Source organism: Patagioenas fasciata, chromosome 3 (genome assembly GCF_037038585.1).
Source record: "Patagioenas fasciata isolate bPatFas1 chromosome 3, bPatFas1.hap1, whole genome shotgun sequence".
Lineage (NCBI taxonomy): Eukaryota > Metazoa > Chordata > Aves > Columbiformes > Columbidae > Patagioenas > Patagioenas fasciata.
This window is the reverse complement of record NC_092522.1, coordinates 78,121,603-78,149,314: the sequence shown is the minus strand read 5'-3', so window position 1 is coordinate 78,149,314 and position 27,712 is coordinate 78,121,603. Positions and strand designations below refer to the sequence as shown.

General features: G+C 42.2%; 2 protein-coding genes across 4 annotated transcripts in view; one reads left to right on the top strand and one right to left on the bottom strand.

Annotated features, from left to right (window-relative positions):
• SESN1 (sestrin 1) overlaps positions 1-849 on the bottom strand; it is an 81,280-nt gene extending 80,431 nt beyond the window's left edge. The window contains exon 1 of one of the 2 annotated variants that reach the window (XM_065834646.2): positions 122-849. In XM_065834646.2, the coding sequence (XP_065690718.1) occupies positions 122-403 (282 nt within the window). In that variant the 5' untranslated portion in view covers positions 404-849. The remainder of the gene's footprint in view (positions 1-121) is intronic. The other variant, XM_065834647.2, reaches the window with a different exon arrangement.
• A 239-nt stretch (positions 850-1,088) lies between these two features.
• Positions 1,089-26,431, top strand: CEP57L1 (centrosomal protein 57 like 1). Of its 2 annotated transcripts, none has more exons than XM_065834625.2 (11): positions 1,089-1,200; positions 14,965-15,109; positions 16,817-16,996; positions 17,568-17,689; positions 18,103-18,219; positions 18,500-18,577; positions 20,295-20,393; positions 21,089-21,166; positions 21,275-21,504; positions 23,130-23,274; positions 25,340-26,431. In XM_065834625.2, the coding sequence occupies exons 2-11, from the start codon at positions 14,968-14,970 to the stop codon at positions 25,562-25,564; spliced, it is 1,416 nt and encodes a 471-aa protein (XP_065690697.1). In that variant the 5' UTR covers positions 1,089-1,200; positions 14,965-14,967; the 3' UTR covers positions 25,565-26,431. The 2 variants fall into 2 exon arrangements, with proteins under 2 accessions (XP_065690697.1, XP_071662753.1); XM_071806652.1 differs by lacking the exon at positions 1,089-1,200 and adding an exon at positions 3,868-3,951.
• The last annotated feature ends 1,281 nt before the right edge of the window (positions 26,432-27,712 follow it).

Sequence of the window (27,712 nt, the reverse complement as noted above, 5' to 3'; positions counted from 1 at the left end):
GGCCTGAGTCAGACACCCACCTCGCTGCACAGCTAAAAGCCGCGGGTGCCCTGCGCGGGACGGGGTCGGGAGCGCTCTCCCGGCCCCGTCCCACGGCGGCGGTGGGTTCTGCCGCGCTTACCTGCACCCCGCTGAGGATCGCCTCGCTCTTCTCTCTCACGTCGGGGAACGGACAGCGCTTGGAGAGCATCAGCAGGCGGGCCAGCACCTCGTTCAGCCCATCGCGGGCTGCGGGAACCAAGAGTCCGTCGGCGGCCCGGGTAGGCGGCACCGCCGCCACGGGACTTATGGTCTCGCTCCGGCGGAGAACGGCTTGTCCGATGTGATCCAGGGCGGCGGCGCGGGTGGCAGCGTCGCGGCTGCACAGCCCGTCCCAGCGCACCTCGCCCTCCCGCTCCTCCATGGGGCCGGCCGGCTGCTTCCCCACCGCCGCCTCAGCAGCCCCGACGCGGCCGCCCCATGGCGGGCTCCCGACAGCCGCCAGCCCGCCCACAAAGACGACGAACGCGGCGGTGAACGGAGAGACCGCTGCCCGTGCCGCATGGAGGGACAGGGCGGGCGGGAGCTCCCTCAGCCCCAGTGGGCGCCCCCGGCAACCGCAGCCCACCGCCGCCGGGGCTGCCGAGTGAGCGGCGCCGCTGGGGCTTCGCCTCTCCCGGCGGGGAGCGGGGCAGCCACCACCCCGCGGCGCCGGCGGCTCCTCCTCCCTGTCCCAGGCATGGAGGGAAGGGGATGGCCCCGGCCCAGCCTCTCCGCCACGGCGTGGGGCGGCCCGTTCAGCCCTCCCCACCGCAGCAGGGCCGACCCCCAGCGAACCCCTCACCCGTGAAGGGGGGGGACAGCGAAGGGCAGAAACTAGCCACGCCCAACCCGGAGTGCCCACACGACGGACACACCACCCACCAAATCGCCTTTCACCACTCTCCGCCGTCGGCCCAATCGGAGCGGGGAGCGGCCGCACCAGGAGGGAGTGTTGGGACTTGTAGTCCGCGGAAGGGCAGCCCTGCGCCCACGGGCGGGAACTGCGTCTCCCAGCAGGCAGCGCGCCCGGCGTCGGGGGGTACGGGGCGTACGGGGCGTACGGGGCGGGGCCGCGAGGCTCTGGCGCGTAACTGCCGCCTCCCGGCATTGCGGGCGCGCTCCTGGGGCCGTAGCGGCCGTGAGTTCCCGCTCCCCACCGCGGGACGCTGCCCGGGAAGGGTAAGAGACGGCGTTCGCTGCCGGTTCTGCTCAGGATTTTCCCGTGGTGTTGTGGGGTTTTTTGGTTTTGTTTTCTTTGTTCTGTTTTCTACCGCAACAGGTTCTCAGAAGCAGCAGATGCCTGGCAACAGCCACAAGTAAAGCAATTCTGGTAGTGGGTTTGCTTCAGAAATTTGCATTGGCAAAAAAAGACACGTGTTTTAAGCAAGTGCAAAGGCTTGTCAGATATACGCTCCAACAGAAGCCTTTGATGTAGCCTAAGTAAAGACATCAGCAGAAAGGAGAAAAAAAAAAAAAAAAAAAAAAAAAAAAAAAACAGTTGATGCAAGCGAAATACAATGCCTTCAACACTTGAAATGAAAGAGAGAAAAAAAAATCCCTGGAGTATTCAAATTGGGTGACAGTTTTGTAGTCTTTTTATCCAAATTAGTCCAGTTGGATTTTGGTGGTTGGTTGTTTTTTAATCCAAATTGTTCTGGGACTGATAAGCCTGGAGAAAAGCAAGCTTGTGGGGATCTTACCCATCTGTATAAATATCTGAAGGGATGTGCAAAGAGGGCAGAATGACAGTCTTTTCAGTGGTGCCCTGTGAGAGGACCAGAACCAACGGGCACAAACTGAAACACAGAAGGTTCCCTCTGAACATCAGGAAATGCTTTTTCACTGCGAGGGTGACCAAGCACTGGCACAGATTGCCCATAGAGGTTGTGGAGTCTCCATCCTTAGAGGTCCTGGGCAACTGTCTCTATGTGGCCCTCCTTGAGCAGGGCTCTAGAGATCCCTGCCAGCCTCAGTGATTCTGGGATTAAGTGCAGTCTGCCACCAGATGGGCTGGTATTGCTGTTTCTTTTGATTTTCCTGAAGGGGAAAAAGCACTTTTTTTTTTTTTTCGTAAAGTTAATTTTTAACCAAGTCAGTTCCTTGGTCCAATTCACCTCTTGGCAGAGGAGAGGGAAACATACAGACAAGGGCAGAACCACCCATTTACAGCTGTCACATTAAACCAGTCCTAAAACTACAGCTTCGAGTATACTGAGGCAAAAGAATGCTTGCAAGTAAATCAGAGACATGACATTTGGCCTATAGGTTCTTGCATAATTTATCATGTACACATTTCCCACTCTAAAATGCAAAACTCAAACATGAAGTTAAATGCAGAACAAGCTACTCACATACCACAGAGAGACAGAGTCTCTCACTTCTGAGTCCAGGAGCAGAGACTGGGCTGGCTCACCAACACCAGCCATCAACAGCATTTTTATTTGCAAAGAACCTGGTTTCTTCATCTGACATTCCTTTTGTTTTCTGGCATGGTTTCTCTGAAGCTTGCAAAATAAGTGTTATTCTGTCATTACCTGTATCTTTCAAGGAAGGCCAATCTCTTTTTTCCCATAAAATCCTCTCTACAAGCAGCCTACATTGCCATTGTTTGGCAATGTGGACAGGCCTGGACTGCTTTGTGCAGCTGCTTCCTCTAGGTGTTTGGCACCCTTGTGAACAATATATCTGCTGAAATCATCACTACCTATAAAAAATGTGAGTCTTGACTTCTTGAAGCACTCAAGGCCTCCACCCATCATAACTGATAATGGGTTCAAAGAAACTAATTCTGTCAGTGCCTTTTATGTTTTCTTTTTTTTTTCCTTTCCTTTCTTTTTTTTTTTTTTTCTTTTTTACATTAGCTACCTCTTCAGCTTCCCGTCCCATTCTGTTGTCACTTGTTATGGTCTACCAGTTTTCCTGTGAATAGGCATGTCACGTGTGCTTGCTTTATTTCTGTGTAAATGTTGATCTTCAGAGGTTGGATAGTTCTCATTTTTCCCCTGATAAGTTTGCACTTGCTGCAGGTCTCTGACAATGGATACATATAGCCGAGATCAATAAAGTGAACCAGAATGAGAACTGAAGCGTTGGTTTTCGACTTTAGTACAGTTATATTCCCACACCGAATACTGAGATTGATTGAAAGTCACAGCACTGCCTTTTATCTTTTAGGAGTTGTTTTTTCCACTGGCTCCAAGTGAACTCTGGCTACAGGAAACAGATTGTGAAACTGGCTCCAAGGCCTAAACTTCAGATTTCAACCCTTTGTTTTATACATTTTAATGTAGCACTTTGGTAATGGAGATGAAGGTGGCTTTATTTTTTCCAAACCAGATCTCTGCAGTTTTCCGATACCAGGTCAAGCTTCTGTATGTACTGCAAGACATTGTGGAAATCAAGGTCAAAGGCTACCAGCGGAATTAATCAGAGCCTGAAGTTAGGGGAATGTGTTTGTCTGATTTGCGTGTTCACTGACAGAAGTTAACGTGCTTGTTTTTGATCCCTAAAGAACGGATAAGAGAAAGGCAGAATTATGAAGGAAACAATCTGGCAACTCATACAGAATTACAGCATTTGAGTTTTTAAAATGATAAGCTGAAGAAAAACAAATTTGTGGCTGTTTTAAACCTCAGTATTTCCTTCCTTGATGATTTACCAACTTCCCTCTTTTTTTAACTAGATAAGAACTGTAGCCATATGCAAATGATATCCAAATGCAGAAATATTTTTTGAAAATACAATATGAAGTAGTTGTATTCATGTCCTTTCTAAGAAATAAGATCTAAATTATACTATATTTACTTTTGTGTTTTCCAGTTTCTGTGTGCCACAAAAGAGCACTTTATTGCAGAGATCACTTAGCTGATTTCCAGAGACCCCGTAATAACACAGTAACATTTGTGGACATTAGAAGGAACTGCTTTTTAAGTAAGACTCCTTCAACGGCTTCTATTTACACCTGATTTTGTTGAGGCTTATTTCGTTCCGACTAGCAAATACCTAGGATGGGATCACTTCTCTCCTTTTAGATCTGGGTTCTGGCATGTTGCTGCAACATCTGGGCACTCCACAGTATTTCGTGTGGTTTTCTTCACAGTGGCCCTCTGAGGAAGCAAAGTTCTGTGACTCTCGTTTTGCAGAGAGACACAAGAACGCCAGAGGCTACTCCTCCTGTCTTTGAACTGAGGCCCAAGCTTGGTGTCAAGCCCAGACTTATTTATTGTCCCAACAGACTGGCCTCAATGATTGTGCAAGCCATATTGTAAGATGTGGGAGAAAACGTGGCCTTGTTTTACCTCTGAGCACATGTTTGTACGTCTGCTGTGTGTTCTGGCCTACTATGTGTCACCTGTGTACATTTGCACCAAACTCTGCCATCTTGCCTCCTTATTGGTCACAGATGCAGCAAGGATGGGTAGGTTAGCCACTGGCTTCTTCTCAGGGGACCGTATCTTTCTGGCAGAAAAACTGTGGAATAGTTCTACACTGTAGCATGGTTTGCTTTGAGAAGAGGTGGGCTGTGACGTACCCAAACTGCAGGCTACCTGAAGTCCTGCTGTACTTTGCCAACTCTCTGACTATACTACATTCAACTGTGTAGACATAGCCTGAAAAACTAAAGACTAGACCCCAGAAAAGAGCATGGGCAAACTAGAAATTCAGATCAAAGAAACTCCACTGAGCACCCACCTAAACTCAGTCTGTGTCTAGATGAAATGTCTAGCATTACCCCAAGCTGAGCATCTTGGCACCTCTTTGCCCTTTGTGCCCACTTGTGATCGAGGAAGTAGGTGGAGCAGCTTCCAGAGAGGTCCAGCTGAGAGGAACCTCTCTGAACCCAACAAGTCAGGCAGGTTCATCTGTTATAGCCACAGCTAGCTTCAGCATCTGTCCACATGTGGTAGAATTCTCACCTTCAGTTCAGTAACCCAGTGATGACAAAATTGGCTTTTAGCTCTGAGGGATCTATGTCAACATCTTGTGACACCCGGGAGTGCATCCCAGGACTGCAATATGGAAGGGAAGCATTCATCACTTCACATGTTGAAGTTGTGTCCCTGCTGGAAAGGGTGGCAAATGTGTGGCACTGGTGTGAATGAGAAGGAAGGACACACAGGGAGCTGTAGGCACTTAACTCCTAGTTTCTGGTAGCTATTCCCAAGCCAGTGCTGTTTTCTGTTCAGGAGCTATTTACTACAGAAATGCATAAATGAAACACAATACTCTCTTTCAACTATTAAACTAGATGAGACATATCCTTCTTTTACTCTGTCTTTTGCCTCATCTGCCCTCTCCTTGTCCTAGACTCTTGCATGCCTGTCTGAACAGGGTCATAACTTCAAACGAAGAGGTGGTGACTCCCCATTTCCTTCCTGCCCTTCCTCCTCCCAGTCCAGTGTGGTGGTCAGGGATCCGGCGTGAATGCTCCCCAGGAACTCCCACTTCCCGGCCAATGCTCTTACCACTGGGTAACAGCATAGAGAAGATGGACCCTGTTTCTTCCAGCTACACTTTAAAAGAAAATGAACATTGCTTATTGGGAATTTTTTATCTGCTGACAGCCTGATAGGCGTTTTAAACACCTTTGGCAAACTGTTAACACGGACCTTGGTGTTTTCCAGTAATAACACAAAGGAAAATACTGTGGCCAACAGCCATATGAAATGAAGTTGCAGGCGTGAGAAGCTACAGGGACTCTTTATTGTTTTAAAGAACAGATTTCGGGCGCTCACCACCCCAAGACAGCTCCAAATTCTGAGTCCCAAGAGAAAAAAGGTGCTAAGCACCAGGGTGGGACTTCACACACATCGATGTTCATAGAGTTTCCCCACACACAAGTTTTGTTAGCTCCTCACTGAGCATGCTGTTTGTTTCCGCCATGTGCCTCCACTTCTTTTACGTGCAGGGAACGTAAGTCTGTCATTACCAAACTTGGGATTCAGCTGGAAGGCTCATGTATCCTGAAACATCAGTCCCTATCAGTCCCATCCCTCCGTGATTTATTAAGGTCACACAGATTAGCAAGAATTTAAGCCAAGTCCATAGAGATCCACTCAATTACCTTGCAGTCAGAAACTCTACATCTAGTTAATAGGGGAGAAATGTCTCTTAAATAATGTATAATCAATGAAGCTAGTTTTATATATGCAACATCGTGCAGGGTTTCATGGCATCTTACTCAGATATTCCTGTATCTCTGAAGTCATGCAAGTTTAAATATACAGATTACATGAAACACGTATTCTATTGTATGGCTTTGAATGTTGTAAATTTTCCCAGACAATTCAGGGCAGAAGTAGTGATAGATTGTTCTTGCATTTTTGAGTACTTATTATACTATATAATAGTATATATATGTAGCATACAAGGCATTAATACTTAGAATATTGCGCTTGTTCAGGGTGCGCAATGCAGATGTGTCACAGTTGCTATGAGTATTCCAAGTCATGTAAACAGATGATATTCTTTAAAATTATTCTTCAACAAAATAAGTCTCCAAAATAAGATTGAGGAGTTGTTCTGATTCAGATCTGCTTGTAATTTTTCTGCATCTTTGAAAACAACTGTTGCTGACAAAAGATGACTTTGGGAATAATTTCTTGCCAGGAGTGAAACTTATCTTTTCCTTGTTAGTGTTTTTTTTTTCTCATTATTGTTCTTAGGTTGCCTGATGTCCATATGCAGAATGGAGTTCTTGTTCCCTGCCAGGTGCCTAGTTATCAGCAGCACAAGAATACATGGAAAAAAAAATGTAGGGGTGGTGAACAATTGCCCTCTTTGTGTTTCTCTGCTCATCTGTGTCATGCTCTTCTAGTTATCTGGCTAAAATTCTACCTCCTCCTCCATCTCCACACTAGTTTAAAGGATGTTGAATGAAGAGAATGATGCTTTCCCTGAGAAAGTATTGGTGAAAACAGAAGTTTACTTTGAAAAAATTAATTCCGAGGCAACGATGGGGACACAATCTGTGTGTTTCATCTGCCTAGAGGGCAAGCTGCAACGTTCAGAACTGTCTTTCAGTGATTCCATTAAATATTTGAGACATAAAAGGTGAAGATTATCATACAGTAGAAGTGTTTACTGTGAATGAGTCAGTACCTGCAATAACTATCCCCAACCTCATTATATTTCTTCATTATGATTGTAATTTCAACCCATTCTTATATTTGCCCCACCCTACCCTAATTTTTGCATTTGCCCTTCTAATCTCTTAATTACACAGTATTCTATACTGGAGACAGTTGCCCTTGAAAATCTTCCCTTTCCACAACAGCAAAGTTTTCCTCTTTTTAATCAGGGGTCAATAGCCAGAGCCAGTAATTTCTTCCTGCCTTCCAATTGTCAGGACACGTGTACTCTGTTTTGCTCTCTAGAAAGCTGTGAGAGCTTCTTCCAATCTAATTAATAAAAGCAGATTTTTGAGGGTGAAGTAACCAAGCTAAGCAAACTAGGTGTGGAAGAGTGTGTGATGGCATCCATCACTAGCAGAAAATAACAGTGGGTAGGAAAAGTAACTCTTTACATTCCTAATGTAGAGTACCGGGGAGAACACCTTCCATTTCCACATCAGTTAGTGTACTAAGAGCAGCATCCGTTACAACTGTATTTTAAGTATGAAGGGAAGAAATTTCATATTTATTCTTGTGTGAGGAAAAAAATGGCCCTTTATACTTTATAAAAAACTCTAACTTTTTATTTCATCAAGTCCATCTAAGTTATTTATGAAGACAATGAAGAGTGCTGGCCCTAAGATGGATCGCTGCGAAACCCCACCAGTGACTGGTCACCAGCCTGACATAACCCCATTTACTAGAACCCTTTGAGCCTGGCCCGTCAGCCAGTTGCTCACCTGCTGCATTGTGTGTTTATCCAGCTGTGTGCTGGACATGTTGTCCAGGAGGAGACTGTGAGAGATGGTATCAAAGGCTTTACTGAAGTGCAAAAAGATCACATCGACAGGCTTCCCTTGGTCAACTAGCTGAGTAACCTTGTCGTAGAAAGAAACTAAATTTATGCTAGAAGAAGGAGTGGGTCAACAAGAAGACCAAAGGGAGAAGGGCAAGGAACAAAGCCATAGAATTATCTCAATACAAGGAAAAGAGATGAGGGAGAAAAGCCAACTATAATATGGGGGTGGATGAAAGGAAAATATCAAGAAGAGCAGAGGTACGAGTGAAGTGAGGAAGTGTATTAGTGGCCATTTATATTATTTGGGTTTGTGTTTGGTGCTTGTTACAGAAAGATTCTATTTAATTACTTTGGACTGATTAAAGACTTACAAATGTAATTATTTTGATAACACTATATTCCAGGCCAGATGCTTTCATGCTAACGCAGCAGTTGTTACTAGATAGGAATTTGCAGTTTTGCTCCTCTGAATGCGAAGTTCAGTTATCTGCTCGTAAAGGTTAAAGCAGTTTGCATCAACTTGATTTCCCCACAAAGTATTGAATATGATTTTATCATGCACTTATGAATACAGGCCAAATTTGATAAGAAATTGGGTCTGTTGTGCTCATTGAAGAAGACAGCAAAACTCTAATGACATCGTGACCCAAGTTTGCTTGATACACTGTCAGGCTAGAAACCATTACTAAAAAAATTTGCTTTAAAAAAAAATCTTCCCCCCCCCGCCCCCACCTGATTATTTCTTTGCCTTGTTCCCAGAGTACTTGTGTAACTCATTCAATTTTCTTTCTTCATCTTTTTTGTTCTCTGTCTTTTATCTCTAGCAAACAGGAACTAGAGAAATATTGGTACGAGAGCTTAGAAGTTCTGACACAACAAAATAAAAGGTTTAGGAGATTTTTTTTTCATTAAAATACCAGGTTTTATCATACTTCACAGCACATAAAGTTTCATGAGAAAACACAGAAAGGAATTTCTTTTCCTTTTCTTCCAAGAATGAAAAGAAAAAAAAAAGATTGTATGAAAGTTCTACCTAGGACTTGAAATTCAGGAATGAATAGGGTTTGCCACAGTAGTATCAAAGAAGATATGGGGCACTTAACCTTTATATTATATATCCAGTTCTGAGACTGCCAGTTTGTATCTCACAGTTTGCACAACAAACTAACTCCTATGGAGTTGCCTGTGTCAGTTTAAAAAAAAAACTCCCAAGTTCCTCCATCACTCTGACAGATTTTAGTCATTTGTTCTAAACTCGTTTAAAGTGGGACTTGACAGAACTTAAAACGTGTTGAAATGCCATATTGATTCAGTGAGGTCCTGTTTGTTTTGCAGCTGTCACCGCTTCATTTCTAACCCACTTAGATTACAGAAGGCACACGAGTACCAGTTACTGAGATATGCCCTGAGCAAGGTCATATGTTTCAGGCTGATTAGAGCGGTTGTGTCAGGATGCTGAAGACTGGGTGTTCCCGAAACAACAATGCAGTTTGCCTGCAACGTTATTTATTTCTCTTTGTCAGTGGAAGGGCTGTTCTTTGTCTGTCGGGGATAAGGCTGAAAGAGCGCTGCAGCACAGCTAGTACAGCTGACCAAGCTTTTCCCTGCTTCTCGAAGAAAAGTGAAGGGGGAAAAAAAAGACCAATTTGGATTGTGTCACGAAAATGGCCTCTCACATAACCTTTCGCCAGCAAGGCTTGGCTCAAATAGCAGCCAGCATTCTGAGAGTTTCTTAGTATAGCCTGTGTTGGGGCAATTCTTTCAAATTTGTCTTATAATATGTCATATAAAGAGTGAATCATTCCTTGATTCATCTGAGGCTTTATTTTCACTATAAATTGTGCATGTCTGGTAGGTCAGGTCAGAAGACAGGTATCTTTGTATTTCTTTCTGAAAAATGCTTTGATCCATTTTTTCTTTTTCCTCTTTGAAGGTGTTCTGACAGCACCTCTTTGGTTCTAGAAGGTGCCCTCACAGTGATTTGAATGAACCAGAACATAGGTGGCTAGCAATGGAGGAGAGGAATGGAAAAGAGGGGAAGAGGAAGATGAAGTAATTACTGGTCTTTCTGTAACATTTATGATTTCAGTGGTGTTCAGTAGGTCCCCACTGATGGCATGTTTACTTGTACAGACAACAGTAACTAACTACAATGTCAATTGATTTTCACAGCTACCCGATCCAGTACTCTGGTACTCCATGCAGGCCGCATTCAGAAAAAAAAAAAAAAAAAAAAAAATAGTGTAAAGGTAAATCACATCAGTACTTACATGACCATGATGAAATGGGAAATTCACTGTTTGTCTTAAGGTATGAAACTCCAGCTTGTTTGCTGTCCTCATAGGTCTGAAAGTCATATATACAGGTACAGACCTGATGAGAGGATTGCTCCCCAACAGCCTTTGTGCAAGCTTACTCCCAGCCTGCATGGGACACTGAGCCACCTGGCAGAAGTGGTCCCACCGAAGGGACCAGCTCTGCTCATGCTCACACCCTGGGGTGAACATGCTGGCTGCAGCAAGGCAGGAGATGTAGGCAGTGCAATTGCATTAGTGCACAGCTGTCACAGAGCTAATTCGCTAGGTCTGACACTGTGCACAGGGCCGCAGCCCTGTGGCCCTGTGCTCTGGGAGCCTCCTGGCTCAGGCTTGGAGGCAACATAGAATCACAGAACAGTTTGGGTTGGAAGGGACCTTCAAAGGACATCTAGTCCAAGCCCCTGCAATGACCATGGACATCTCCAACTAGGTCGGGTTGCTCAGAGCCCCATCCAGCCTGGCCTTGAATGTCTCCAGGGATGGGGCATCTACTGCCTCTCTGGGCAACCTGGGCCAGTGTTTCACCACCCTTCATTGTAAAAAATTTCTTCTTCATGTGTAGCCCGAATCCCCAGTTTAAAACCATTACCCCTTGTCCTATCACAACAGGCCCTGCTAAAAAGTCTGTCCCAATCTTTCTTACAGGCCCCTCTAAGTACTGTAGTTTTGCCTTAGGCAAACATGGGTGGCTGGGCCAAGCTGGCATTTAACAGCACTAAATTGCCCCATGCCTGATGCAGTGTTTTTAGTTTGTATGAACTGTCTCCTTTGTGTTCTTCTGTATAAAATAACACTGAGCATCTGAGTATCACGAATGCCTCCACCAACACAGGCTGGGTCAGTTCTGGTTAAAAAATGCAATGTGCTGGCAGTGAGTCCGGCTGTGACCGGCACAGTGCAACTGCTTCCCCCCCACCCCTCACCACTGTGGCACAGGCAGCTGGGGTGGCAGCCAGGCATTTCTTCCTCCCTCCCCTCTGCCTGTAACCTGGGTGTTTTGTCAGCCTCCATTTAATACACATACTTCTCCCTTGGCTGTTCCCCAAACTTGAACGAGTGCACTAATTTCCTCAACTAAGGGCTTGTCTAAACAACGTGTTTTGGCTGCTTTAATGAGTGTTGTTCAAGTGCTAAATCCCCCTTAAGCCTCGTGGAGTTACATTAGTGCAAACATTGCCATTCGGGAAACAATATCTGCTTTAAAGCACCTCTCTAGGTCTGTGTGCCAGCATCCATGGTAGCGTGGAATAAAAGAGTGGTAGGTTAAGCTTGCAATGGGTGTGGCCTGCATAACCATTTTTAAAAAGCAAACTTGTCCGTGATTGTTTTGTAGAAACTTAAATACTTGTGAGGGAAAAAGTTGATGGACAGTTGACGTCCAAACATACGTCAAGCTACTTAATTATTTCCTGATAGGTTTCTTGTCCTAGTGGACTGAAAGTGGTCAGGATGTTTGGTGATGTGTTACTGGTATAGAGTCACTTGATCCTTTTCTCCCGGCCAATGTCCTTGTCTGAGAACTGCAGTGTTGTAGACGTCACTCCTGTGCAGCATAGTTGTTATGAACTACATATATTTTACCTGCTGAGATACTAAAGGACTCCTCTACCTCAGAGCACCTCTACCAGAGCAATTACACTGACAGAACCTCCAGGCACTATAGCAACCATTCCTTCAACCTCTGTGTCTGAGGAAGCTGTGGCAAAGCAAGGTGTCCATAACTACGTCCGTAGCAGGGGTTCTGCAAACACAGGTGTCTCGGTCATGCAGTGTTGTATTCCTGCACACCCTTTGCAGAGCCTGTGCTCTTAGGAGTAGGTTGGGGAGCTCCCACTCCAGCTACAGGCTATGTGTTACCCTTTCTGTGCTAGCAAAATTGTAGGTTTTCATGCTGAATCCCATGCTGGGTTAGCTGGATCACCATCACTTGGGTGGTAAGCTGGCCTCTTCTCTTTCACTTTCTTTTGGCTTCACTTGCAGAACTAAAGAGTTTTTAGTTCTGTTTCTTGCAAATAGGTGCCCCCATGTCCCCCCAGCTTTGTGTTACCGAGCTTGAACACAAACTCTCAAATTCTTTGGTGCTTTATTCCCTCCCTCTCTTATTCATTATTTGCTTCGGATACCGCCCTCCTAACAACTGTCCACAAACCCATCTCCTTGGAAACAGCAGAATTGTTTATGGGAAAGTAATAAGGAAACTAATTGATGCGTAGCAGCTGCAGGCATGTGAGGGAGCCATGTTCCACCAGAGGATGTTGGAAAAGCAAGTCTCCACTTATGCTGACTGCCAAAAGGTTAGATGACCTGAGCAAAAACCACCTTCTTCTTCCGGAGTATCCAAAGTTTCCTTCCCCTGTTCACAGAAGTGGTAGTAAGCTTATTGTGTGCACATATGCATATTTTTACAGATCTTTTTTGCTGGTCTTTTTCGTCACCAGCATGTAGGGGTTGAGAAGCAATGGGAAAATTGGTAAGTCTTGCTTATTTCTCATTTTGTGGAATACCATGCTGGTGCACTATGCAACACCAGTCCCATCTCCTCTCCTGTCTTGGCCCTGACCCTCCCTGTGACCACAGGACTTTCCCATCCATATCTTGAGGTTTCTGCTGTTCCTGGCTTCATGTTCTTCACCACCACTGCCCCTTGTACTTTTGGAACTGGCTGATGCACCTGTCCAGCTGTTAGAGATAGTTGTGTGTCCCTGTGCAGTGTTTCCCAGACATCCAGGGGGGAGGTGTGGAGGCACATAAATGCCTTGTGTGGCCACAAATGTGGCAGGGTCACCAGGTGGGACCTCTTGCCAGAGATGGTGGCTTGTCTGGCCACCCGCAGCCACTGACCCAGTGCCGAGAGCTTGTGGCCTGGGCTCAGGGTGGCCCATTGGCATGGGCAGGATGGTGGCAGGGCCCTGCAAGGAGCTTTCTGGAAATGACCTGTTGCACAAGGGTAGCCCAGCCAGCTCCCCTCTTACAGGTCTGAGGGGCCGTGCTGGTGCTGGGGGGCGGGGGCATGCTGGTGCCAGGGGAGCCAGTTTGAACTGTGGGATCTGTCCTGGGGTTGTTAGCACACCAAAGCAGCCATGCCTGGGAGGTCCCAAGTCAAGCAAGCCCTGGCAAAGCGAGGTGCGTGTCGACTTCTCTGTGATGACAACTTGGAGGAGGAAGGAAGTATTTCTGTGTACCTTTGGTTTATTGTGTATCCTGAAGAGGCGGTGTGGATGGATGCTGATTTTTCTTTTATACAGCCTCTGAACCAGTGCTGGAGGAGCTGTTCCTGGAAACGTTCCTTCGTTGAAAACTTTCTTCCCTGCCTGCCGGCTATGAATGGCTTTCCTAGGGTGTGCTTCATCAGCAGGCTCTAGTTTTGGTTAGGATTTCTTCCTCCTGTTACCTCCTTTGGGTGACTTTTTGGGAACTCTTGTCTGTAAATAGCCATGCCCAAGCAGGAAGCCTGTTCCAGTTGTGCATCCTGTATTTTAAACTGCAGTGCTACCATAATTGTTGTATCATTGAGCCTTCAAATAAGTTTTTTTTCTGTCAACTGAGGCTGTCTATACTCTTCATTTCTTACACCGTATCAAGTGAAATGTGTGGTACTACTTTGCTAGGTAGCTTCAACGTGATTTAAAACTTGCTTTTATAGTAACTTCCTTCTCTCAGTATGGTGTTTACACTTGCTACGGGTAGCAAAACCTGGTAACAGCTTTCAGAAGTGAGCAACTCTCTCAATTTTTTAAGTGTAAGTTAATAGGACCTTTATTAAAATGGACCAATGGAATTGTCTCTGCTGTTCTTTTGTATGTAGGACAAGTAGATGAGTAGAATAGCAAAGAATATAACAAAAAAGCTTAATGAACACTATTTTTGCAGTAGCGGTAAGTCCAAAATTATTAAAGACCTCTTCAATATTAGTGCCTTTTTCCTTCAGATGGCCTGTGGCCCATGCTTCACTGTCACAGGCTTTCGAATGTAAAAAAACAAATGAGGCTTGAATGACCTTTTAAGGGTCTGCTCTCCTAGAGATTGTATTAGACTAAAGCACTTTCTGCAGGTTTCATTGTGCCTGTCTTGAGTATCAAGGAAAATCACTATTTGGCAGGGTGTAAACTGTCTTCAGATGTGCTTCTGATAAAATAAAGAATGTGAAAGGGTGGGGCAGAAAGGGAGTGGAGAAACAGGATTTAATACATACTCTGGGGATACTGCATGTTAAATATCCTTTTGTTACCTCAATATTACATGTGGAGAGCCATGTCTTTTTTACATAATAAAGCCATATATAAAAATATAGGCATTAGAGCAGTAAGGAGGCTGCAAATGAAAACAGGCTGTAAAACTTGGAATGCTTGCTCTGCAGGGAGCACTGAGAAGCAGACACTAAAGTCTGTGAAATAGAAAATACAATAAGTTGATAATCCTTGGTTTTTAAAAGGACAAAAATCAGCATAAGTTATTCAAAAGCACCAAGAAAAATCTGAGAAATTTTGGGTCTTTGAGGAAAGCTTTGTTTAGTGTTATGAAAGGCATTATTTTGGAATTGCATTAAAATACAGGATTCATCTGAGGATGTGTGTGGATTTTTTTTAATTATTATTTTGATGCATATGATCTGGTTTGATATAAACAGAGCCAGGGACTGCACGGTGACATACTTTGAAAACTATTACATAGTCCATTAAAGAGCTAATGACGTTAAATTGCTCTCTTTTCACAGGCTATGGATTCTGAATCAAAGAACAGTTTCATAGGAAGCTTTCTTCACCCACCAGATAAGATGCTTCCTGCAGCCCTTGCTTATACAGAATCAAAGAAGTTGGCAGCTGTTAGTGGTGACAGGCCTTCTATCCCCAATAACCATGGTAAAGCCAAAATATGTCCTTAAAGTGGTATTTTTAATTGTTCCACGTGAAACCTCGTGAGTAAAGATCCCTGTTCTGTTTTACTCAGTTCAATGACTTGCTGCGATTATCAGACTGACATTGAGACAGGATGTATATGTGTCCTGAGGGAGTAGTCTCCTTGAAGTCATACGTCTGGAATGGAAACTGCTGCAAGTCTTCTAACATCCTTATAAACTTTGGCTTTGAAAATTGTTTAACTTAAAATCGTCAGACTTCCTCTAAAAGCAATGGAGAATGCTTCAAACTCAGCAGAAGCAGTTCATGACTTCAAATACAGCAAGAAAAGATCATTAGTATGGCACACTGACTTTAAATTAACTTTGCATAGGGCTATTTGATTCCCTCTAGCTTAAAATCACTTATAAGGTTTTTGTGTGGTATGATTCCTTGGGAGAACTTTTGTGTAACGCAGACTCTCAGGCAAGTTAGCAGCATGAAAGTCAGTCTGTATGAAACATGGGTCTGCCATAGTTGTCATGTGCCTGAATGGGTGATTACTTTCTGGAGCTCACAGGGCAAATGCTCAGTGGCTTAGCGTGTCTGGAGAGCACAGTGAATCACAAGAATGCCATGTTTGGATTTAGTAGTGTGGACAACTTTGCAATATTGCACAGACATAGCCACTGTGTGTGCATGTGATCACTGTTCTTCACCTGAAGAATCTGTGACTGGTTTGGGCTTTTTGGATTAAAATGTTCAGTTTGATGTTATGTAGCTAAATGTTAAAGTAAGGAAATATTTGGCATGCTAATGGAAAGATGGAAGAAGTGCTCCCACTTCATCTTTCTGCTCTCTGGTATCTGCTTTTGGCTTCCTTTTTGTGTTTTGTTTAGTTTGTTTTTTATTTTATTCTAATGTGGCTGATGAGGGTTGTTATGGAGCTAGCAATATTTGCTGGCTATTCCTTTATCAAGAAAATTGGTATAGTGAGACTATCAAGACTTATAAAATGTCGGAAAAGAAGCTTGACTTGTTACAGAACATGTCTTAAACTTCCACAGGTGTGTATACTTTTTGGAGAGCTAGCAGACTTTTCCTTGTAGCTGAAATTGCAACTTTTTTTCTTTTGGCATAACTTTGACACCTGATTTTGACATTTGAGACTAAAAGCAAAATCTTACAGACTTGTTTCTATGGTTTAAAGAATCATCAAATACAAGAAACTAGACACTGAATCATTAGCTTTTTAAAGAGTAAAGTTTTTAAAATCCATCCTTTACCAAAATGTCCCTTTGTATCTTATTCCCCCCATCTGAGTCTTTTTTTTTTCTTTCCTGTCTACACCAGTTGCATTACACCAAAACTTGTGACCTAACTTGGATATCTGTGTTCCATCCTTCTGTGTGAAGTCTCAGGGTTTGTTGTACTCAATTTGCCATGATTTCTTGCGCTTGCTACTATTTGGAGTGAAAACAGTTTAACTCACAGGACCTGTGTTTATACCTCAGTTATGCAGTAAACATGTCAGTTTTCTCCCAGATATGTTCTGCATGTATAAGTGTACTGCTAAGGAACATAGTTCATTTTGGGGGTGATCCTAGGAAGAAAATCTAGATAGTATTTTGCCATTTGGAGTGTTGGGGTTTTTTTAATAATAATAATAATAATAATAATAATAATAATAGGACCTGTTACTTAAGGTGGAACTGTTGCGTTGTTTGCTAGCTGTGGTGGCAGCCCTGAAAACTCTTCAAGAAAAGATCCACCGTCTAGAGTTGGAGAAGTCACAGGCTGAAGATAATCTGCACAGCCTCTCCATAGCAGCTGCTCAGTATAAGAAGGCCTTAGAGCATGAATCCAACAAAAAGGACATAGCACATCAAGAACTGATGCAACAGAGGAAAGGTATTTCTCTTGAGCGATAAGGTGTAGCCACAGCAACTCCAAGACTGCATAATCCAGGGAGTGTTTATTTTGACAAACTGCTAATTAATACAACCCCCTTTTCTTTTTTGCTTCAGAACCGGGGAGGGGCAGGAGCCTGATAATGTGAATCAAGTTGAGGTCTTGTTTTTACATATATTAACCTAGTATTGCATAACCCATAAAGCTATTTTAAAGAATAAGCAGATTTCAGGTGGTATGTCTAACTCTTACAATAAGCAAGCAGCTGCTTACATGTGTAACACTGCTAACTTGAGAAAACTTAAAAGGGAAGAAACCAGATTCTGTTTAGACGTCTGCTGATATAAATCGAAGTAACCACAGTGCTCACACCTTTGGAATTCATATTAGGGACTAGCTCTGAAAAAAACATCTTGACTCTCATGTCTTATATATAAAACATATTTTAAGCACATGACTACCAAAACTTTTCTTGCCTGTTTTCAAGCTAGAGGATTCCTCAATGAGATGACAGACTGGCTAAATGTGTAGCTCCCATTGCTGTACTGAATGTCTTTGTTTTTCACTGTAGATGTAAGTGTGCAGTTAAACGCAGCACAATCTCGCTGCTCCCTGCTGGAGAAACAGCTGGATTACATGAGAAAAATGGCTTCCAGTGCGGAACTGGAAAAGAAAATGGTTTCAGAACAACAGGTGAAGCCTCTTAGCACTCTAACAAAGTCGTGATATAGTCAAGAAATATAGAAATATCTAAGATCGGGACTTTTTTGTGGCCATCATTCTTCCTCAGCTCTTCTCAGGGTGGTGGCAAACGGAAGCAATTTACTGTCTGACTGACTGATGACAACTGTTCAATGAATTGTTTGAAAAGACTCCCTGGGTGGAATTCTTAATGAGCAAACCCATGCTAAAACTTGCACATTTGGTAGACAAAAAGGCTGCTGGAAACTTGAATCTTGTCTGCCTGGTATTTTTCATCAGTTTGCAATTTAAAAAATATATAAGTTCAACTAATTAAATACCTTTACTGTAGCATGTTTGGTTTTTTTGCCATCTGAAACAACTTCAGTCAGCTGCCAGCTCCATTCTTGCTTACTTTTTTCCAGGCCCAGCTTCAGGAAGAGGAAGATCAGAACCGGTTAGAACTGCATGCAAAACTTGAAAAACTTGAAATGCTAGAAAAAGAATGTCTTAAACTTACTGCTACTCAGAGAATTGCAGAAGTAAGCATGCACGGAATGACAGTCTGAAAGTCCTTCATTCCATATAGTTACTGTTAACAGTACTAAGCTTTGCAAAAATTTCCTCTGTTAAAGCTAAGATCATAAAACATACCTGACTGAATGCCACCTTGCGTTCATTTGCGTGAGTCTTTTTTTCAGTCTGGGCTTTATAAATTCCTCCATCCTGTTGTATCCCAGATTATAATTGCAAGCTACTTCAGACTTCTGATTCAGCATGTCAAACTGAAGTGTGACTAATCATCCTTGTCTTCAAATTCAGGACAAGATCAAACGTTTAGAGGAAAAGCTTCGTACAGAAGAGCATCTGCGTAAATTAATGCAAGACAAAACTGCTCAGGTAGACTGAAAAGATTTTATCCTGTTTTTATTGCTGAGGGAAGCTAACTTCTCTGTCCAAAATACCATTTTTAAAATTACATTTAAACTCCACGTGTTTATTACCTGGGAACAACTGGAATACTATGTAGACCAGTTATAAACTCAATAGTAGAAAGCTTGCCAGGTGTGTTGCATATCTCAGTCAAGGAAGATTCTACTTCATTTTGTGATAATGGTACAGTTTATCAGTCTTAAAGTTGCTATAAGTGACCTGCGTAGAGAGTTAATTTCTAGAGAATCTGCAGCTAAATCAGGTTGCTTTAACTTATAGTGACTAGAAAGTGGTCATATAAGAAACCTTATACCCGAAGTAGGGTTGGTTATTCTGTTTGTTCTTTTTGTTAAGATCTGCTGAAATCTAATATACTGGACTATTCTTGGAAAAGTCTTTAATCAGTGATACTGTTACATTGTTCATTAAATGAGAGCTTGAATAATTCATTATTCTGTGAAACCATAGTCAGTTTGTTTGGCCATCCGTCTGAGTGAGGAGTATTTACGAAAGAAGGCAAAATCAAAGAAACCTTTTGTTAAAGGGGCAAAGTAGCTCCAGGTATTCCAAACCTCCCTTCACTGAGAAATAATAGCTATTTAGAAAGAGAAAAGTTGTGGTGGCATTCCCTTGGGGCAAGGTGGGGGGATGCAGAGCTGAAGAATAATACTGAAAGAACTTAGCCATAAACAAAGCTGACAGCTTAAATTAATTCGTCACTGCTGTCAGTTTTGATACCTCATCCAAGAGGCTTTCATCAGCCCAGGAAGTCTGAAATAACATGCAGATTGCAGCCCAGGTATCTGACCACCTCCAGAATCCAGCAGAATGACACAGTTGAAAACTCACAGGTTTTTGGGTTTCTTGCTTAAACTGCTTGCTGCTGCAAAACAGAAAGACTAGTATGGAGATTTTATCTTCTGAGAAACATAGTAAGAAAGACTTTCCCAGAGCAAATAGTCTGACCTTGGCAGTATTATAAACATTTGCTCAAGAAAGGACTAAAGTGTAGTAAACAGGGTCCTAAACTAGTATTAGTACCATCTTAATTCACTGCAGGATCGATTTAGGTCTGTTGGATCTGGACTGGAAAATGCAGGGTGTTGGGTGGTTCCCTTCCTTTTGGTGACAGAAAAAAACAGGATAATCCCAGTTTTGTGGTGGACCTCCAGTATTGTTTAGCCAGAACTGTTACACATGCCCAAAGTCCTTGTCCTATGTTTAAGTGGGAACAGCTATTATCCTGTTTATCATGGGCCTTGATATCAAATTTGAGCTATAGAGCAATCCAAGGATTGTCCCTCAGGTTTGACCTCAATCAGTTCTCTCTGCCCCCAGACTGTAAAATCCAGATGTTCATATTTTTGGAATTTTATGATCTCCCCAGCATGCAGCAGGATTGGCTTATCTCAGTTGCTGGTTGTGACAGTGGAAAAATACAGCTGCTGCAGCTAAATATGAAAATGAGGACTTCTGAGACAGAGTTGCAAGATCTGCCTGATACCCTGCCATCCTACGAATCTGTTCTGTTTTTAAGCATAGATTCTGCCTTTCAAGCAGGACAGTTAATAGTGCCTTTAATTGGTTCTCATCCATGCATGAAGAGGGAATTAATTAAGCCATGTGATTTTGTGCTTCTAATATCACATTAGATGATTGTTTTCTTTTTTGCTTATTCCTACAGCTTCAAACAGGACTGGAGATAAACAGGATTTTGATGTCTTCAGTAACATCTCAAAGTGAACCTAAAAAGGAAAACAGGAAGAAGAAACAAACTAAGAAGGTAACATGGAAGTTTTTATTAGCATTCTGTTGGTGATAGCAACAGCCTCACACAGAGATGAGAATTTGTGAAAAATGGTGATGTAAGAGGCACTTGATTTGTCTGCTGAACTTTACTTCATTTCTAAAGTGAAGAACAATACTCAATACCCCTTTTTTTTTTTTCCTTTTGGTAATTAAAACTGGGCTGGGGCTGGTAGCACCTCACTGGAAAACTTTCCGTTTACCAGCATGACAATAACTTCTGTTACAGTTTTACTGCCATCCTCCATGTCCTGTCTTAGCTGCCTTTCAGTTTATCTGGCAAAATTGCTTTCCAAAGCCATTTTAACTAGGCATCTTAAGATGATGTGTTTGGGGGGGATTGCTGAAATCAAGAAAATTCATTTTGCAACACATGTTACAGGTCAGTCAAAATTTTGCAACTGTGGTTTTGCAAACTTAAGTAAGCAATGTTTGGTTTCTTTAATGTCAACCTATTTGTCAGTCTGGAAAAAAATGTACTTGTCTTGGCTGTTGGAAAGTCCTACTCCTTCCACATACAGAGGGAAATTATTTTTTTAAAACCAGAGGGAAACTGAGATGATGCATTTCTCTGCTTGTTTATTTAATTTTACTTATTTAAAAAAAAAAAAGTTTGTGCTATTGGGTTAACACATTGAAATTTCTTGTCTTTTCCTGTCTGTCTTATGACAGAGAACTCCTACAGTGAAGAAAATGCACCTTTCACAGTTACATATAAAGGCTGGTGAGCTACCTTTTGTGGCTGGGAAGGTGAGTGAAACCAAGTGCTTTTTCAAAATCAGCATCTACAGTTTGAATAAGTGTCTTTACTGTAACTGTTAATCACTTCTGTAAACCACTTAATAATTCTGCTTTAAGTCTGTCAGTTCCAGCCATTCTGTTAGTGCAAACGTACAAAGCATGTTGCATACTATGAAGCATTTCAATCCACGTATCTCATCACGAAGCCAAGGAGGAGCTATGTCTGGGATTTCAGGACACAGCGCACTTTCAAAATCTGTATCCTCTTGTTCCACATCACCTACTACCACCAGAAGTCTTTCAGAGCTTGTGTTGGCCATGCAAGATGAGCTGGGCCAAATGAGCTTGTGAGTACTCATCCCTGGTGTTATGGGGAAAAATTATTTCAGTGGTAGCCCTGGGAAGCTACAGCTGTGCTGTAGTCAAACCTAGCCTGTTTTAAGTGTAGGTCTACTTGTTGACAGAACGGCCTGAGCAGGCCTGACTTCAAAAAATTATTTCTCTCCTGGTGTTTAGTTGATATTGTGAGCAAGCAACATACGCTTCAGCTGAGTTTTTCTGCTTCCACATCCTGTACTTAACTGCTACTGAAGTAACAGCTGCAACAAATGAGAAATCTTTCTGGCCTATGCTTTTTAGAAATTGTAAACATATTCTGAGGTCTACAGAGCAGACCAAGAGTGATCTCCTTGAGAAGGGTGCAAAGGTGGTATTAAAGTTGAGTAAGCCTGCAGCATGCAGTCAGTCTGGGTGGTAGAATAGGTTAGTACAGCTGTGGCAGGAGTAGTCCTGTCACAGCATCCAGTCAATGACTTTTTCTTCACTCTTTCTGTGTTCTTTCCATACATGCATACCTGATGGGTCTTTGTGCTGAGACAGTCTGGCATTCATTCCTTTTCCTTGTTGGTAGCAGGAGAACTTGCCAGTCCTGTAAGAGGGTTGTGCAAGAGGACAGTGTCCTGCCAGAAAATGGGCAGGGTGTGGAAGAAGCTAACGCATTAGATGGGAGTGTATGTATCTTTCTAGCCACACAAGCAAATGTGGATTACAATTTGTCCTGTTCTTAGGCATCTTCCCATTAATGCAAGCTTGTAGAATTGTGGACCAAAGCTATGTAGCTGGTCGTAGCAGACATGTCAACATGATGAGCTGTGGTTTGAACAGAGGAGGATGTATTGGTTAAACCAGTTAGGATGTTGACACTGGTTTGAAATCCTTGATGTGGCGAGATCTAAAATGGCAACCAATCTCTTCTTCAAAAAGCTTTGGCTTACTCATGGAAATTCAGGGACGGGCTTTTTTTTTTCTTTTTAAATAGCAACAAATAGTTGCTTCAATTAAACTGTCAAGGAGCAGCAGTTACTCAGAAGTCAGAAAACAAGCTGTGACCTTTGTAAAGAGATTATTTATCTAAGAGTAGCTCTCTGGTTTTGACTAGTTCAGATATCTAGGTATCAAGTAGATCTACACAATTTCTTTTAATTAAGCTGATTAATTTGATTAACCAGCACACCTCACTGCAAATCTTTTTCAGTATAATATTTTAATTGAAATTATCTGTCAGAAAAAACTATAAATTAAATATACTAATTTAATCAATACTTTTCAGTATTATATTAAGCTTTCAAAGTCGGCACAAGAATTAAAAATACCATGCTGCATAGCTGCTGTTCATTTTCCAAATTCTCATTTTGCACACTATTACACATGTGGTTGTTATGACTGTGACAAGGGGGAGGAATAAGACGTACATCAACTACAAATTGGGAATGAGAAAATCAGACCCACTGAAAAAAACTTTTTCTTTTCTAGTGTGAACATATTCCAGATTAATGCGTATTGTGTGAGGCAGTAAATAATGCTATAATTGCTGTGACAAAACAGCTAGCAATTCCTGCAATACATTGAAAGCATTGGAAGAAATCTTAGACTATATCGTGGATACTTAGTGTGCCATTCTTGTCTTTAATAGTGAACATCAAGAACTTCTGAAGCAAATACAGGAGGCTCAAGACTCCAGAGTTCGTGAAGACCTAGAATGGGAGCTGGATTGCCTCATAAAACAAATGGAGATTAAAGAAGAACAAATATCCAAGCTGAAAGAGCATCAGGCTGCTGTAAGCATAAGATGTAAACTCTAACTAGTAACACTCTGGTTGAAGGCTGCCACAACTCTGCCTCCTGTTGTCATTAACTAGAATGTCACTAGAATGCTTAAGCCAGGGCTGCTAGCTCAGTGTTGTACCTCCAATTCCTTCTTTTCATCCAGAAAAATGCTTACAGCTGGCAGCTATGTATCTTGGAATGTGCAAAAACTTCCTTCCTGGTGGCAGTTCTGCAATGCAGAGCTGAATTGCTCAGGCTGTCACTTCTGCTCCCTGTGTTAAGACAAATTGTTGGAATTTCATTCCTTGTGTCCTGTCCTTATGGGGAATGAGAAGGAAGCTATAATTCCAGTACAGATAGGATTAAATGTCTTATTTAAATATTGAAGCTTTTTATTAACCAAATAGTCCGTTGACCACAGCTTCTCCAAAGTCATAGCCAGACAGGCCTTTCATTTTTGTTAAACCCATAACCTATATGCATTCTCTCAGAATTTGTTTTAGAGCCATAGATGACAGCTTTTCATACATGCCCATATGAAGTCACTCTTCTGTAGGTTAACAACTTCACCCTTTTGTAGCAATGTGGTTTGGAACACACGGTAAAAAAATACAATCCATAGTTCTGTCTGATAGTTTTCTGTTCTTCCATCCTATGTTTCAGGATAAACAGACTCACCTAAGAACATCACTTAGACAGGAAACAAAACAAAACTGTATGAGACTTTATGAAAGGGGGAGGTGGTAGTTAATTTAAATCTGGCTGGTTTTATTCACATTCATTCTTTGGTAGATTTTACTCACTCAAACCTTTTATTATGTGTGTAATTGCAAGCACAAAGGTGTTTATGTCAAAGTAAAATTGTCAGAGTTGCATGTAAGCAATATGGACAAAGGACATTGTTGAGTCCTCATAGCCTCTCTTGGCAATGTCAACTGTGATTTGGATAAATCTCATGTATTCTTGAGAAGCCCACAATTATGGTATTATTCCTTGCCTCAGAATCTTGCTGACTTAATCTTCCAGGAACCTTAGACAGTGGAAAACAACTGCACCTTTGTTTCTTCCTTTATGGCTACAGTCTGCCTTCATTTTGGGATGATGAGGAGACTAATATCACATACAATGTGGTGCAACCTTGTTGTCATCCCTGCTTATTATCAGGGTGCGGATCTGCTGGCACGTCATCCGTGCTCTGGTACAGCCTTATCAGAGCACACGCCTTAGGGTCATGATCTAAATAGCACATTCTTCATGTCTGTCTGCTTGATTACTGTCCATCATACCCTGGTTATCAATACAGGCCACTCCTGTCACCCTTGGCCTATGTAATTTTTTCTGGTGCATTTGCACACAGACAATTCTATTTGTGTTTTGTACAGACCTGTCTTAATATTTCTGATGCATATTTCTGCTTTTAGAACCTGTCACACTAAAAATGCTGTAGTCATCTCTGTTTCACAGTTAATAATATGTTCTAGAATGCAATTAAAGTTAATTATTTTTAGAAATGGACTTAAAACCTAAATTGGCATATGGAATGCTTCCAGCCTAGTTTTATCTTTGGGAGTGACCTTTTCATGCCAAGTGCAAGTCAAGACATTATTTGACATTTAAAAAAAACATTCCTTAACAATTTATTTTGTTTTCCTGTTTTTTATGAGTCTTCAAAGTAAACTGCTTAAATGCAGTAACCAATAATAAACAGGATACATTTTACAGGTTTGTTGGTTGTGTTTTGTTTAGGTTGGGTTTGGTTTTGTTAAGGTAGTACAACCTGAAATGGTAAAAGACCATTGTAAATACAAACTGGTAACATATTCTGTCCCTCTCAAGCAAACATTTTTACCTCAGGCAGTTATGAGGTTCAACAATCTGTTGAGTGTGGGTGAGGTCAGCTTTCTGTAATGCTTTCTGTTACGGAGAAACAACAGTGTGCAAGATTAGTAGATGTTAACTTTTTTTTTTAATGTCCCTTAGATATCTTTAGTTTGGAGTTTGGTAGAAGTCCAGTAAGCTCTCCAGCTGTAGGTCTTACAAGTATGTAACATTCTAATTAGTAATCTTTCTTCCTAGGTGCAGAAATTAAAGAAAAAGAATCAGAAATTGAAGCAAGGGGCAGCTCATGTCAAACTAAAGTGTGGTGGCCAAAACGAAGCAAAGGAGATTGCAGTCACTGTAAGGGAAAGTATGTCTAAATCTTGTCCTGGGCACAAATGCAGAAGCTCTCTTCAGCTGCTAAAAAGTGTGCAGAAGCTTCAGTCAGCACTGAAAAAAGATGATATTGTGTGGGAACAATAGTTACTGTGTTAAGAAATTTTTTGAAGTTGTCTTATAGCTAGTAAATTTTAAATTTCACAAAATACTGACCTGCCTACTCCCTAGTAGGTCAGTTTGTTCACCTCAGAATTAACTTTCATGTAGGTAGCTATAATTCAACTACACTGACTTGTAATAAAGTGTTTTAATGGATTAATGAAATGCTTACTTGTTAACTTGTCAAATAAAATTTTATACATTTTTATATGCTTAAAATAGTATGCAATCTTTAGTGCCTTGTTCCCCCTGCTGCCAAGGAGATACTTAAAGCTCGTGTTTCCAGAATGACTTGGGCTAGTGCTTCGGTTAAAATAAAACCAGTGACTTTCCTTTTCTCTAATAATTGAAGATTCAGATCATTACAAATGAGGCAGAGGAAGAGGTATTGTCTCTTATTTATACAAATTTTTATTATTAATGTTGTTACTCTATAAGCTTTATTGACAGTATGAAGGACAGCTAGGGATTGGAAGCACAACCCATGACTTGGTTAAACCGTGACAATGTGAGAGTGTTCTTGATAAGTGCAGGGAAGGGGCCGCTACCAAAGGCCTGGGTCTTCTCATCAACAGAACCTACACCTAGCACAGTATAAAATAATTGAGCTGTTATAAAGGAGACCTTGAATTTTGTATCAGTATGTTGTGGAATTTGTGATCTCTTCTACCAGAGCTGTACAGTTTTCATGTGTACAGGAGTTTTCCATACCCATACAAATGCAAGATGGGTCCTTATGCTAATGGGGAGTCTGCTCTTTTCCAACCCCCACTACATACATATGGTGAAAGACTTAACAGTGACTTCAGAATTGACACTGGTTTAGTTGCAATAAATTCTTGTCTTAGGGTTTCTGACTGGTACGGATTTCCATGGGTGTTTGCATATGTCAGAAAAAAATAGCTTCCTTGGGATGTTATCAATGACGTTCTGCTGCAGATCTCTGATATAAAGAGAACGCAATGTTTTCTCAAGCCCCTGCGCAGGTAAGAGTGAAAATTGTAGGCATGCTCTGTTGTCAAGTGTTTTGAATAAAAGCTAGTAATGATACATGGTCCTAATGGAAAGTTGTGTCTTTGAATCAGTAACCTTTGTTCTGCCACCTTCAAGACAAAGGATTAGGAAAAATTTCAGACAATTATTTTAAATGTAGAAGAGACTGTTATGATCTTTGACAGGAGTTGTACGTGTGAGCTTTTAGGGGTGATGGGGGAGTTTATAGGCCCTAAACATCTTTATCAGGACTTTGGAAGACTAGTTTGTTCAGCTAATTTTCAGGGATGGATTTCCTCTACTTTGTTAAACTGTATAGACATCCATCTTACTTATGGATTACCTCTGGCTTAGAAAAGCAAGTTGTATGCTTCAAAACACTTAAACTGTACTAAACGTGGTATTTTCCTGGTGTAGATAGCATTTCTGGGGTGGGTTTATGCATTTCTGGACACTGGAATTGCTGAGAGCAGAGGCAAAAAACAAGTAAGCATTTCTGCTATTAACATTTTCAGATTGTAGGTATTCTGCTGCCACAAGATAAGCCTTTGCTGTTCCTAGGGGTAGTTAAATAATCTCTGAAGCTCTGTACCCAAGAAAGCAAGCAAGAAGGGCCATACCAAGCCCTAAGGAGCCTAAAGCATTATATTTCATCTGGAGGTCCAGCCCTAGACAAAAGTCATCAGATGTTGGATTGAGAGAGAAAATTGCCAGCAATTTGCCCCAAGTGCTTAAAACCAGATAGAACAGCTTTGTGCAGGGGCAGGAGTGAGAGCAAGAAATGCCCTGTCCTTGCAGCTGGAGGCTGAGAGGCCATGACAGCTCCTACAGCTTGGGGTTGCTACGGGGACAGCTGGGCCTGTCTGAGCAGGGAACTGACACATCAGTCACCTGCTCCCTCTGTGCCTTGACACAGTATTTTTGTTGACTATAGAAACCTGGGTAGAGGGGGCCATTTTGGTGCCGGAACTGGGGAAGGAGAGGCCCAGCTCCTCTCTTGGACAAAAAATTGTGGAGGCCAGCAGCTTTGGCTTGGTCAACCAGGTACTGGATGGGGCAGCACTTAAACCGATGGAAGCGTTGAATAGTCAGTCTTTAAAACTGTGTGCTGACAGGGGCTGGGCAGTCCCAGAATAAAAC